The 12,720-nt window shown below is 57.2% G+C and overlaps 1 protein-coding gene and 1 long non-coding RNA gene across 13 annotated transcripts in view; one reads left to right on the top strand and one right to left on the bottom strand.

The window, feature by feature from the left end:
- The window catches only part of RGS3 (regulator of G protein signaling 3), a 49,302-nt gene extending 41,400 nt beyond the window's left edge, over positions 1-7,902 (top strand). For 9 of the 12 annotated variants that reach the window (XM_015878624.2, XM_015878622.2, XM_015878625.2 and 6 more), the window contains 6 exons: positions 390-1,025; positions 2,522-2,595; positions 5,060-5,161; positions 5,799-5,860; positions 6,567-6,733; positions 6,811-7,902. In XM_015878624.2, coding sequence (XP_015734110.1) covers positions 390-1,025; positions 2,522-2,595; positions 5,060-5,161; positions 5,799-5,860; positions 6,567-6,733; positions 6,811-6,996 — 1,227 coding nt within the window. In that variant the 3' untranslated portion in view covers positions 6,997-7,902. Of the gene's footprint in view, positions 1-389; positions 1,026-2,521; positions 2,596-3,005; positions 3,132-3,229; positions 3,374-4,389; positions 4,956-5,059; positions 5,162-5,798; positions 5,861-6,566; positions 6,734-6,810 lie in introns of those variants that run through there. The other 3 variants (XM_015878630.2, XM_015878632.2, XM_015878631.2) reach the window with 3 other exon arrangements.
- LOC116654175 lies at positions 7,542-11,039 on the bottom strand. The gene is made up of 2 exons (XR_004309097.1): positions 9,615-11,039; positions 7,542-8,724 (listed from the first exon to the last, which is right to left on the bottom strand). It is a non-coding gene; the product is annotated as an uncharacterized LOC116654175 (long non-coding RNA).
- Between the last annotated feature and the right edge of the window lie 1,681 nt (positions 11,040-12,720).

The raw sequence follows: 12,720 nt of genomic DNA, 5'->3' as shown, positions 1-12,720 counted from the left end.
GGGCAGGAGGTGCTGGAGCTGCATTTTGGGTTTTCCATCCTCTTCTGCAGCCATCCAGGAGCTGACCCCCAGCAGGACGAGGGATCCATCGTGGTAAGGATGTTCCCAGCTCTGCCTGTGTGCTGGATCCATTGGCCTCATTACCCCCATCCTGCTGCCGCCCTATAACCATAGTGGGGGACATGGTGTTCTGGGGACCAGGACCAGGACTGGGGGCTGTGGGTCACAGGAGAACATGGGGACAGCGCTGTCCCAACTGCTGGAGCCCTGTTAGTGCTGTAGGAGCATTCCTGCCTTGTGTTGTGTGTTAGGAGCAGAGAGGCTGTATGGGAGGGCTGCCAGATTTGGGTGCTCCTGCCTTCATCCTCCTTTATCTTCTCCCTGGGCAGATGCTGGAGACAGACGCCGAGAAGCCAGGGCAGATGCACTTGGAGGAAAGGAGGGCGGCTGCAGGCGATGCTGCACTGGCCACGGAAGCACCAGCTCCATCTGAGGCTCCAGCAGCCGCCCAGGGGCCTCTCCTGGCCAAAAAGCAGCCGGCGTCTGCTGAGAAGGGTGAGGAGCAGCCCAGCTCTGTGCCAGCCTTCGTCATCCCCGAGCTGCGCCTCGACAGCTCCTTCAGCGTGGTGGGCACAGCCAGCAGCACCACAGATGGTGAGGATGAGGAGGATGAAGATGAGGATGACGAAGAAGAGGACGATGAGGATGAAGAGGATGACAGCGACGAGAACTACCTGGAGCGGAGCGAGGCGAAGCGCAGCAGCATGATTGAGACGTCGGGCTGCCAGCCTGCGTACACACTGAGCGTGCAGAGCTCCCTGCGGCGCCGCACACACAGCGAGGGCAGCCTGCTGCAGGAGGCCAAGGGGCACTGCTTCACCTCCGACACCACGCTCAACTGCTTCGACAGCCAGGGCAGCACGGGGCACTGGGCCCTGCCCTCCCCCAGGACCCTCAAGAAGGAGCTCACCAAGAATGGAGGCTCCATCCACCAGCTCAGCCTGCTCTTCTCAGGGCACAGGAAGGTATGTGGGTTGGTTGCAGAATGTGGGGCCTTGTTGCATGGTTTGTAACCATGCTGCTTGGTCCAGGACCACGTCACACTGCTTGAGAGCACCTTGCAGTGCATGGGACTGCATTGCATGCTGCTCCACCTCTTGGCAGGGGATGCTGGTGCAGAGCTCTGTGTGCTACCAAGCATGACAGCACAGTGGGTTAAACCCGTGATGGGATTAACCCTCCCCGTGCCATTCTCCTGATACACCAAAAGCCACCTTGGTTGCCATTTCTTGGAGCACAATTTGCCCTTGGACCCCCTGGTTCCCTTCCTGCTCCTCCTGTGCCACCTCTCCCTGCCCCAACCCCAATACACAGGAGGCTTTGTGCCACAACCATTCCCTGCCTACACTTGGGAGGGACTTTTGGAGCTCTTTGCATTTGGAGGAGCCCAGCAGAACCCTCCAAGCTTTCAGTTCTGATGTACGATTCCCCTCTGCATCCCCCCAGGCCCAGCACTGCCTGCAGCACTACGGCACCCAGTGGCCTCGCCTTGTCCACCAAGTGGGATCATTTATGGGATCATCCCATTGTGCCCACGGTTCCCTGTGCCTCCCACTGCTCTCAGTCTGGGCAGGTTGTTGTTTTACAGCCAGTAGTGCTGGGACTCAGCAGTGGTTGCTTTTTGTCCCCGAGCTCAGCGGAGCCTCTCTGGACAATGGCAGGAAGCGTGGCCCGGCTGCGCGTCGCCCCGGCCGGCCCTATCTGTGGGGGGAAGGTGCTTTGCAGGGGCTGCATTGTTTGGGGCCGATAAACTCCGGAAACCCGGGCGCAGAATGGAAGGAAGTGTCCGAAGCCTTGAGCCCGGGGCTGCTGGGCCGTGCAGCGGGTTCCCACGGCATTGCCATGGATCGGTGATCCTGGAAAGCACCCCGAGGGAGCAGTGTGGGGCTGGGCTGGTTGTGGGGCTGGCTGTGAGCCCCTTCCAGCTGTGCTCAGTGAGGTGGTAAAGCCCCTGAATGAAGGTGGCCTGTGAGGTCTCCACCCCTGGGCACTGGGCTTTGTGGCTCAGAAGCTGTGCTGGTGACACCCTGACCTTGCAGCACCTCCAAGGTCCTCGGGGCTGCCCAAATCACCTCTGGGTGGAGGTTGGAGATAGGAAGCCCCGGGTGCTCCCAGCAGCTGCCATGTTATAATTCAGTTCTGCCCTGATTTTTCCTGCCTGGGGACTGCTGGGAGACACCAGGGTATTTTGGGTGCTCCAGCCCCGTGCCCACTCAGAACAGCAGAGATGGGAACACTGGGAAGGAGCATGTGAGTGTCCCTGTAGGAGGGTCCGCTGTCAGCACCTTGAAGCCAAGGGGTTCCCAGGCCACCAGCTGTGGGATGTCCCCAGGACACAGGCAGGGTTTCAGCCCCTGCTTTGCCGCAGCCTTTGGGGGAAGGAGCTGCTGGTGGAGCTCCTTGGTGGTGTGAGGGCATGCATGGCACAGTGATGCAAACACTGCTTTTTTCTCCCCCCCAGCTGAGTGGAGGCCACCCTGAATGCAGCTGTGATGAAGGGGATGAGACCTCCCGCAAGAAGAGGAGCAGAAGCCTGTAAGTGGCACACTGTGCTTCAATAGTGCCATGGGCAAAGCACCAGGGCTGAGCCCATGGGGTACCATACCGGTACCATACCGGTACCATACCCCATTCACCCAGAGCTCCTGGTGGTCGGGAGGTGGGTGGGATGAGCACTGACATTCACTGTGGGACGCTGCAGCCCTGACACTGCATGAAGGGTTTGGGATGCCCCGCAGCTGGTCCGGGCAAGGACAGGAGAGCCGTGGCCTTCACTGAGCACAGCTGCAGCTCAGTGGGGCCATGGGGGCGAGTTTTGCAATGCAGGATTGCTGTGCCCTGGCATTGCCCCACGCACGTGAGTGGGGGCAGGTGCAGCGCTGCACGTGGCTGCGGTGCCATGCGTGGCTGTGTGTGCATCTGGATGGCAGCTCCCCGCGTGCTGCCTGCCACACAGCGGCACTGTTGTCCCGCTCGCTCTGCTGCAGCCTCCTATTTATAGCTCTTTTCATTCTCCAAACACTTGAAATGAAAATCAATCCCTCGCCATCTGCAGCGGGGACATCCCCCACGTGAGCCGGGGGAATTGGGGCGATGGGGGGGGGGGGATCTGTGGGGCGCGGGGAGGGTTTGTGCCGCTCACCTTGGGATGGCTGTGGGAGCGCGGTGCGTCGCAGCAGGCGGCGATTGGCTGCAGGGATGGCTGCCAGGCGGCCTGTGGGGTATTTATGGGGAGAGTGGCTGCGGTTCGGCACTGCCAGCTGCTCCCGATGCTCCTCACCATGGTGGATTTCTCAGAGAAGTGCCTGGAAAGGTAGGACGGGGCTCATGTGGGGACGGCGATGTGCTGCAGGGCATGGCTTGGAGCTGGCGTGGGGAGATGGGGCTGGATGAGGCCTTGAAGGTGGCTGATGGGGGTGACTCCAGGTAGAACCCAGCAGTGGATTGTGGATTCTTGTTGTTTATTCGTGAGCATTTGTTTGGTGGCCCTGCTAGGCTGGGGGGTTGGAACTACATGATCCTTGAGGTCCCTTCCAACCCGGGTAATTCTGTGATTCTGTGATTCTGTGATCTGCAAGAGGAGCAGTGAGGGCAGCATCCCGCAGGCTTTAAGTTTGGAAAACTCCTTTGGTGCTTTGCTTCCTGCTGTGGGACAGCCAGGAAACCTGGTGCTGCAGAGCTGTGGGTGCACGGGGTGCACAAAGTGCAGCCCACAGATGCTGCTTCCTTACGTGGATGGGTGGGCACATGGGCACACACACACACACACACACACACACACACACACACACACACACACACACACACACACAGGGACTTCTCAGTGCTTTTCACACCTCGCCGTGCTCCCAGCTGCGGTTACGTTGCTAAAGAGGGAACAGTGCAGAAATTGTTGCTGGGAGCTGTGTGGGTGCCTTGTGCCTCGCTGATGGGATGCAGGTGGGGTTTACAGCTCCTTGCTTGGATCTGTTGCTCCGGTGTCAGCTGGGGGCGGCTGGGGGCACCGTGAGCCCCTCCGTGTCCCCTGCGTTCCCAACCAGCCCCACTCGCAGTGGTGGCTCCTCTGAGCACCCTGCGATGCGGGACCTGCGGGAGGCGGCCGTGCCCCCCATGTCCCCACCCACCCGCGGTGCGTTCAGGAGCTGTGCCACGAGGGGTCAGCACCGCCCGTCCCGAGCTCACTCACTGTCACAGCCGGGCAGGACCGGGCCGATGCTGGTGCCCATCGCGGCGCTTCCCGTGGGCGCTGCTCAGCTGTGTGCGGATCGCAGCTTCCTGGGCAATGGGAGTGTGGGGGAGGCGGTGCGGGGACACGTGCGGGTTGGCACCGTGCGGTGCCGTCGCGGTGCGTTACGCGGTGCGCCCCAACCATCCCGCTGCCCCCATGGCCGTGCCCGCTCCAAACTCACACCCGGACTCTTCCATCCCTACAGCCCCCAGCCGCAGAGGGGACGCAGCCCCGCACCGCCGCATTCCCCAGCGCCCTACAAATAGCGCTCGTAAATCCCCGCCGCGATGACTTTCCCCTCCGTCCCTTGGTTGGCCCCATCTCCCCGCCCTCTCTCGTGCTTTTTTCCACCTTTCCTCGAGTTTCCCCAGCAACGGCGGAGCCGTCCCGAGCTGCGTTGGGGCTGACACACATCCCTCCTCTCCCACACCTCATCCACGCCACGCAGCTCCGTTCGACCCTCCCACTTCCGCGCTGTCCCGGAGCGCGGTGCGGAGCCGCGGAGCGCAGAGCCGGGTGTGCCGGCGGTGCGGGACCCGTCCCGACAAACGATGCCCTTTTTCCGTGACCTCTCCAAACCGCAGCCCTTGGAGTTTCACGCCGAGATGCTGCTGGGCGTTCAGCGGCCGCACAACGGCAGCCTGCAGCGCCGGCACACCATGAAGGAGTAGGTGATGGGCGACCAGCGGGACGGGGCTCCCCGTGGCACCGCGGAGCTCCGGGTGCTGCTCCCGTCCCTGCCCGCCCATAAACCTTGCTCTTCTCTTCCAGAGCCAAGGATATGAAGAACCGGCTGGGGATTTTCCGGCGGAGGAACGAGTCTCCGGGAGCCAACCCCTCCGGGAAGCTGGACAAAGTGCTCAAGTCGCTCAAGTAGGTGCTGCGGGTTCTGAGCGGTTCTGGGGGCACGGGGTTTGGGGACCAGCTCTGTCCAGACTCGGTGCCACCTCCAGTGCTGGGTCACCCAGCTGGGGAGGCTGTGGGCAGAGAGCTCACGGAGCCTGAGCTGTGTTAAATAGGGTTTTCGGCTGAATGCTGCCCTGTGCTGCAGGGATCTCCCTGCCCTGTGCCGGCAGCACAGCAGCACTCGGGACTGGAAATTTCCCCGCTTTCCCCCAGTGCTTCAACACGGCACCTTCAGCTGCACAGAGGATGCTTTGGGAAACCGCTCAGCTCTGGAGGTGCTCCAGCAGCTGGGACGAGCGCTGCCCGGCCGCACGCCCTGCGGCTTTATTGGGGCACCTGAAATCCCACAGCCCCGGGCACTGCCTGGGAGTTTTCCAGTGCTGGCTCGGAGGCAGCAGCATGCACAGCCCTCTCTTACCTCGGGTTTTCTTCCTGCCACCCTATGAGCAGAGCATTCATTCCAGCACAGCCAGCTCAGTGCTGCGGGGTGCACAGTGATGCCGCTGCTGCTGGCAGTGTTCTTCCCCGGGGCAGCTGTGTAGTGTCAGGCAGTGGCTGTGGCTTTTGCAGCTTCACTCTGTTAATAAATGCCCTTATCCTACAGGCCTGCACCTGAGGAAGCTCTCAAGTGGGGGGAGTCCCTGGAGAAGCTGCTGCTGCACAAATGTGAGTGTCTGCCCCTCTTGTTTTGCCTTTGCCAATGGGGAATGTCCAGGTGTGTGCATGGGGAGCACTGTGATTTCCTAAGCTGTGGTGTCTTGGGGAGAATGGAGATGGAATGGAGCATCTAAGGCTGGATGTGGCTCTGGGCAGCCTGGTCTGGTGGTTGGTGACCCTGCCCGTGGCAGGGGGGTTGGAACTGCATGATCTGTGAGATCCTTTTCAACCCAGACCATTCTGTGATTCTATGATCCTTTCCCTGCATTCATTTTTCCTCTGCCAAGCTGGGGGAAGGGGGGTGCTTTGCTGCAGGAGCTGAGGAGAGCTCGGGACTGTGGTCCCAACTCCAAATGGGGAGGGAAAGGCAGGATCCCCTTCTTGCCTCATGTCTGTGGGGCAGGAGCTGCTTTGCAATGCTCCCTTCCTTGCCCTGTTGTGCACCACAACTGCACAACACATTGTCTGCATGTCCCCGTGGGGATCCCATCTCCATCACTGCACCCAATCCATGCTGAGATTCCCCTTGTGATCTCAAATGGCTGAGGACTGGGCACTAAGCACATGTGTGGTTCATATTGGTGCTGCCAGGCTGGGCATCGCCACCTGCACCGCTGCTGTTCATAGGGGATATTTAGGGAGTGAGAATGCAGGGAATTGGGGTTTGATAGAGCCCTGTGTCTGTCTGAGGCTGGAGCTGTGTCTTTCCCCACAGATGGGCTCGCAGCCTTCAGGGCCTTTCTGCGCACTGAGTTCAGTGAGGAGAACCTGGAGTTCTGGGTGGCCTGTGAGGACTACAAGAAGACCAAATCCCAGTCCAAGATGGTCTCCAAGGCCAAGAAGATCTTTGCGGAGTACATCGCCATCCAGTCCTGCAAGGAGGTGAGGCCGGCTCCCGCTCAGAGCCAACTCTGTGTCGTGGGGCCCATGGGGCCGCTCACCGCTCTTTCTGCCCACAGGTGAACCTGGACTCCTACACGCGGGAGCACACCAAGGAGAACCTGCAGAACATCACCCGCGGCTGCTTCGACCTCGCGCAGAAGAGGATTTATGGGCTGATGGAGAAGGACTCGTACCCCCGCTTCCTCCGCTCCGACTTGTACTTGGACATCATCCACCAGAAGAAAGCCAGCTCCCCGCTGTAGGGCGATGGGGCGGACTGGGAGCTGCGTGTTTACATGGAGCCGGCGGTGGGGACCTCGCTGTGGCAGGCTGTGCCCCCCAGGTGTGGGGCAGCGGGGGCAGCGGCGCCAAGCAGGCTGGTACTGCTCCATCACCCCGTCCCGCCATCGCTGGTACGACGCCATTGGGGCGGGTGTCAGCCAGGAGGGGAGCTCCCGCATGACTACTGTGAACCTGAGCTGTGAGCATCGCTGGATGGCGGCGCTTGATCCCGACCCAGCGTGGAGGAGGAAGGCTTTTACGCAGGGCTCTGCTTTTCCCCTGGCAGCACCCGTGTGGGCATCATCCCTGGACAAAGGACTCCTGACCTGACCCAGCCCCGCGGTGCTGTTGTGCATCCGTGCCCAGAAGTGGCCGTCCCTCAGGAGCTTCTGGCTCCCCTCCTTCCTGGTTTATTTATTGACCTCCTCTCGCTGGACGCATCGCTGTATTATAGGAAACCCTCGTTCCCGATTTACAAGTGCAATAGTTGTGCGTGTCGCGGCGGAGTTCTCCCGTGGAGCGGATGCCTTCTCTTTTACGAGTGCGTGCAACATTTTCTAAGTTTGCAGGTTTTATCTGACAAAGAAAAGGAAGAAAAAAAAAAAAACCAAACCAATAACGCGTTCCCTAGCAGCGCTGGGGGAGCCTGGGTGTACATATCCTGCCCTGACGACGGAGGGCTTGCTGGTGGAGATAAGCAGCTCTGGGAATCGGTGCTCTCCCTCCTCTGGATCACAACACTGCGTTTGGAGACGCGGGGCTGTTGCTGAACGCGGCGGAGCCGGATGGACTGCATGCGTCCGGGCGCCCAGTTTACAGTGCGAAGCATCTCTGCAGCTAGCAAAAATACATTGTCATGGTCATAGGTAAATAAAAGGAGAATGTAATTTCTTGTAGCCTTTTCTTTGTGGCATGTTTCTCTGCGCTGGTGGAGCTGGAGGAGCATAAACATGACTAAAGATGGGAAAACCTGGTCCCATGAAATGCTGAGCTGTCTTGCGTGCTGCAGCAGCTGCCAGATGCTCCCAGGTTAAAGGCTGAGGCCAGAAATGCAGCGAGTTTTGCCCAAAATGAGACTGTTCCCAAGGACAGTGTTTGCTGTGTATACCCAGTGGGGCACGGGCCTGTGAATGAGGGAGTGCCCAGAGATGTGAGTGACCTCATGTACCAGTGGGTCCCCATGGGACACATCAAAAGGAGCAGCAAAAAGCCCAGTAATGCTGTGTCAAGTCCTGGATGTTTTAAGCCCCAGCACATGGCTCAGGATGTCTCCACAGTCCCAAGAACCACCCTGTGCTCATATCTCCTGTAGGGCAAAGGTACCTCCAAGCTGGACTCTCCTCTTCCTCCCCATCCCGAGAGCCTTTGTATCTTCTTCCTCCTGAGCTTCAGGGATCTCCATGCAGCATTTTGTGGAGCCTTACCATGCCTTCCTGCATGAGCCATGCACGTCCCTCCCTGTGGCGGGTGATGCCCAGGAGCACCCAGTGTCACAGCCCCGTTGGTTGAGTGCAGGATGTGAGCCCATCCCTCAGGGCAGGCAGGGAGGGCTGGGGCAGCAATGGTTGATGTGGGGCAGGATATGGGGCTGAAGGTTCACATCACCTCCCAGCTGCCTCAGACAGTCACAGCGAGGACAGAGGCAGCAACGTGCAAAAGATGGAGACGTGAGCACCTGGGATCACTCCCTGGTGAAGACAGAAATAGCCCTGCAATAGCAATAGCAGTTTGGTTATTGCTGTAACAGAATTTATTACCAGCATGTCAGGTTGGTGTGAGTCACTCTGCAAACACTGTCCCCACGTGCTTCAGAGATGTGCTGATCTCCAGGAGAAGCTGGGCTGGGGTGGGAGTAGAGATATCAGGTGTGTGTACCCTGTTCTCCTGGAGCTGGCACTGCCCTTTGCTTGCCCATGGTGGAAGGATGCCTCTTAGAAGACCCTGTGGTGACACTACAGCTCCAGCTTTGTCCCTGCTGTGCTATTGCCCCAAGGCTTCATGCCCTTGTAATGAATGGTGTGGGAAACCTGGAGCAGCTAGTGGGGATGGGATGGGGAACTTCAGCTCATGGATGGTGCTGTTACGGAGATCTGCTGGTTGGGGATAATAGGGAGAAAGATCCTATTGCCAGTGCCCAGCTGTGGGTTCTGTGGACATGGCTGCTGGAGGTAAATTCTCAGTGGGGAAGCTGCTCCCTCCCCAGATGAGGGGATGCTGCAGCGCTTATCTCAGCAGATAGCAGGGATTTATCTTGGAGATAAAACCCACGGTTGTTCAGTTTGTGGTAGTCACAACTCAGCTGTGTCTGTGGTGTACAAAGAGGGGGAAATCTGCCCAGCACGAGCACCCTTGGTACCTTGGTGGGGTGGAGCTCATTGGGATAAAGGCAGCAATAAGGCAAAGGGCCATAGGGAAATGATTTCAGTGGGAAAATGGGAGCAATCATCTTGTTGGGCTAAAAAAACCAACATGCTGAATGCATGGTTGAAAGAGATAATGATGGCTGATGAAAACATCCCAAAGTCATGGGTTTATCACTATGGCTTCCCCATACTTAGAGATGAGGAGGTTGGGGTGAACTGAAACCAGGTTTACCTACCATAGGTGATGGGTCCTTGCCCTCCAAACACCCTGCAGCTCAGTGCTTCCTCAGCTGAGGCCTCCAGAGCAGGGTGCTGTGGTCAGCTGTGATCTATGAATGAAGTTCTGAAAATAGAAAATGAAAATGTTTTCAGCTGGTGAGTGTGTGGTGGATGGAGGCTGACTGGGAAGAGGCACCGAGCCACGTGTCCACCCAGCAGCACCGAAGGAGCAGCCCAGCACCTGGGAATGAGGAATGCTGTGAGCTGAGCCAGGCTGCACGTGAGCCCCACTTCAGAGCTGCCTGCAGCTGGAGAATGGAGCCCTCCTCTTTGTTCTGCAGTCAGTGAAGTGTTTGCCTTCCTTACAGGTGTGCCGTGTCCCAGGGCACTCCAGCAGCGCTCAGCTTTTCTTGGGCTTCTCCGGAGTCCATCCTGCAGCACGAACTTAACCAAATAAACATAGCTTTCTACTGAGCAGAATGATTCCTTGGACCCCTGATTAGACAAATATTCTCAGAATAGAAACAAGGCTACTTTGCAGCCGTAGACTAAACATAACTCAGCAGCTAGATATCGAATCTGCAGACACAAGAATTCCCCTGCTCGGGCAGAGCAGCTGACCTTCTGTGTGAGCCACTGAGCCGTGCTCAGCGAGTGATGGAGGTGGGTGGAGACAGCATCAAATTCCTCTCTCTTGGGTAGCTGAGCTCCCTGGAAGGTGATGGGGGATCTGTTGTGGGGGCACCTGGTCTTTGATTGCCCGTGTGTGGCAATGGGGTCAGTCTGGGCTTGTCCTGGGACTTTTGCTTCTGCTGGGATGGGGTCATATACGGATGCATTGAAGTGGTTGTCCCTTTACCAGCTGTGACCCTGGAGGCTCAGAGCCGTCCTTTGTGGGATTTCATCCTGCCCAGGTGAGCAGCAAGCAGCGATACCCCCCAGGTGTCTGTCCTTGCCTTGCAGCTGGGAGAACAAGTGCTGCTGAGCTCCAGGGCTGGCAGTTGTGGTGTCACTGCAGGAATCCGGGGGAGCAAGAAAAAAAAAAAGAGAAAACAACACAATTCTGAGGTAAAAATAACAACAGGCTCAGATGCTGTCTGTCAAGGAAGCAAAATAAGCCAGGCTGGGCTGCTGCCAGGACAGGAAATCCAGCGGCTGTGGGAGTCCCTTGGGTGCTGCTAACTCATACGGGAAGCATTGTTATAACCCTCTCTCTCATTGCTCATTTTCTGATTCTTTTCTGCATTAGGTCATTTTTACTCAGCCTGTCCAGCTCACACATTCCCCGCTGCCGGGGGAGGAAGGCCAACAACGCCGACTCTCAGCTCTCCTGGAGGCGCTGGGGAGGGCTGGAGGAAGCGTGAAGTGCATTTCCCTTTGTAGCTGAGCAGCTCTGTGGCACGGGGAGGATCTTCTTCACTGGGTGACCCACCACCAGCATCACAGCCCCTCACCAGAGAGCATTGATCTATGCATAGAGAAAGCTGGAGGTGACAAGTGGGATCCTCAGCATGCAAACATCCAGCCCTCGTCCCCCAGTCCCAAGCTTTCATCTCTGGCAGAGAAAGAGGAAGGTGGGAGAGGGGGAAGAGCCAGGCAGGAGCAGGTGGGGACCAGGGATGGAGTGTTTACATGGGAACCATGTGTAAGTCATTTCTTGTCCCTTCCTGAACTAATAGGGTAATTATTTTAGAAGCACACACGTGTTTCTAATGGAAAGTCCCACGTAGGCTGTGCGTCAGTCTATTGGTGCAGCAACTCAGTTCTCCTTAATGCCTTGCAGCATTTCTAGACAAAGAAAAGTGGGTGAAACCTCCTGCATGTGGCACTGGGGACAGCAATGACCGGTCAGACAAACCTGGCCCAGCTCTGCAGCAAATGGACGCACGCGGTGAAGCAGAACAAACCCTTGTCAGCTCTTTGATGCAGCTCCAGTGCTTGTCCCCAGGTGTTTGGGTTGGCGTGTCTGATTTTGTGTCCAGCTCCAAGAAGGATGTGGAGAGCTGGAGAGGTTCCTACTGGGACGGGCATAGATCTGGGGCACAGGAGCTGTGTGGACAGAGAAGAGCTGGTGGAGGCTGGGAGCAAGGAGGCAACATTGATTTGGGAAGGATAATTACAAAAGTGGTGGAGTCAAATCCTTCTTGGTAGCACCAAGTTGGACCAAATGATCTTAGTGCTCTTTCCAACCTTCATGATTCTACAATTCTAAAGCCTGAGCAGCACCCTGATACCTGTGCAGGGACCAGACATGGGATGGGGATCCTGGGTGGCTCTTGCGGATATTGCCCAACATGTTTCATTTAATCTGTTTTTGAACACAAATAATTGATTTTAATTGACTAGATTAATCTTCCAGGTTGTTACAGGTAGGAAGTCTGATAAGTTAATGCAGCTAATCTTTCCCAAAACAAATAGAATGGAAGGAAGTAGAATGGGAGACCTCACAAATCACTTTTCAACAGAATGTCAGCTTTTATGGCTGAGCCATAAAGTAGCAGTTCCTGAAGAACTAGCACAGTATTAATTAGATGAGAATTATGGACACTCTAATTACTGCTGCCTCATTACGGCCCAGGAATTGACTCCAGCAGTGAGTGTAGTGAGTTCTGCTGTACCAGCACTCATCTGCTGCCAGGTGCCAGCATGTTGGGGATGTTATTTCCCAGGAACACTCATCACTGCTCTGCGTGTGCTTCCCACCAGCACAGGGGGACCAAAGCTTGAAGATCCAGAGGGATCTCACCTTAGACCTGCTGGTCCATCATCGCAGTCACTAAGGCTTCAGTGGCACTGGCTGCTCTGCAGAGGAGCATTTTAGAGGGATTATTGTCTGCTGGAAATGCAGTAACCTCATTTGGACATACCCTCCTTGCCCAGAGCATGCAGATCCTCCCCCGTTCCTCCCATGACACAGCTCTGGTGGTGCTGGGCCAGGTGAGGAACGTGTTTCTTGAGGCTGGAACGTGTGCTCAGCTATTTCCAGCTGTGGCTTTTGGAAACGTTTGGTGCTTTTGCCACTTTTAGCTCTGGCGGCTGCTCTTCATTTTCTGGAAAACCTTAAAATGCTCCAGAGTGTCGGATGGGTGCCCAGCTAAAGGAAAACAGAACACAAACACAACC

The sequence above is a fragment of the Coturnix japonica genome, chromosome 17 (assembly GCF_001577835.2).
Source record: "Coturnix japonica isolate 7356 chromosome 17, Coturnix japonica 2.1, whole genome shotgun sequence".
Lineage (NCBI taxonomy): Eukaryota > Metazoa > Chordata > Aves > Galliformes > Phasianidae > Coturnix > Coturnix japonica.
This window is presented reverse-complemented; position numbering and strand designations above follow the sequence as displayed.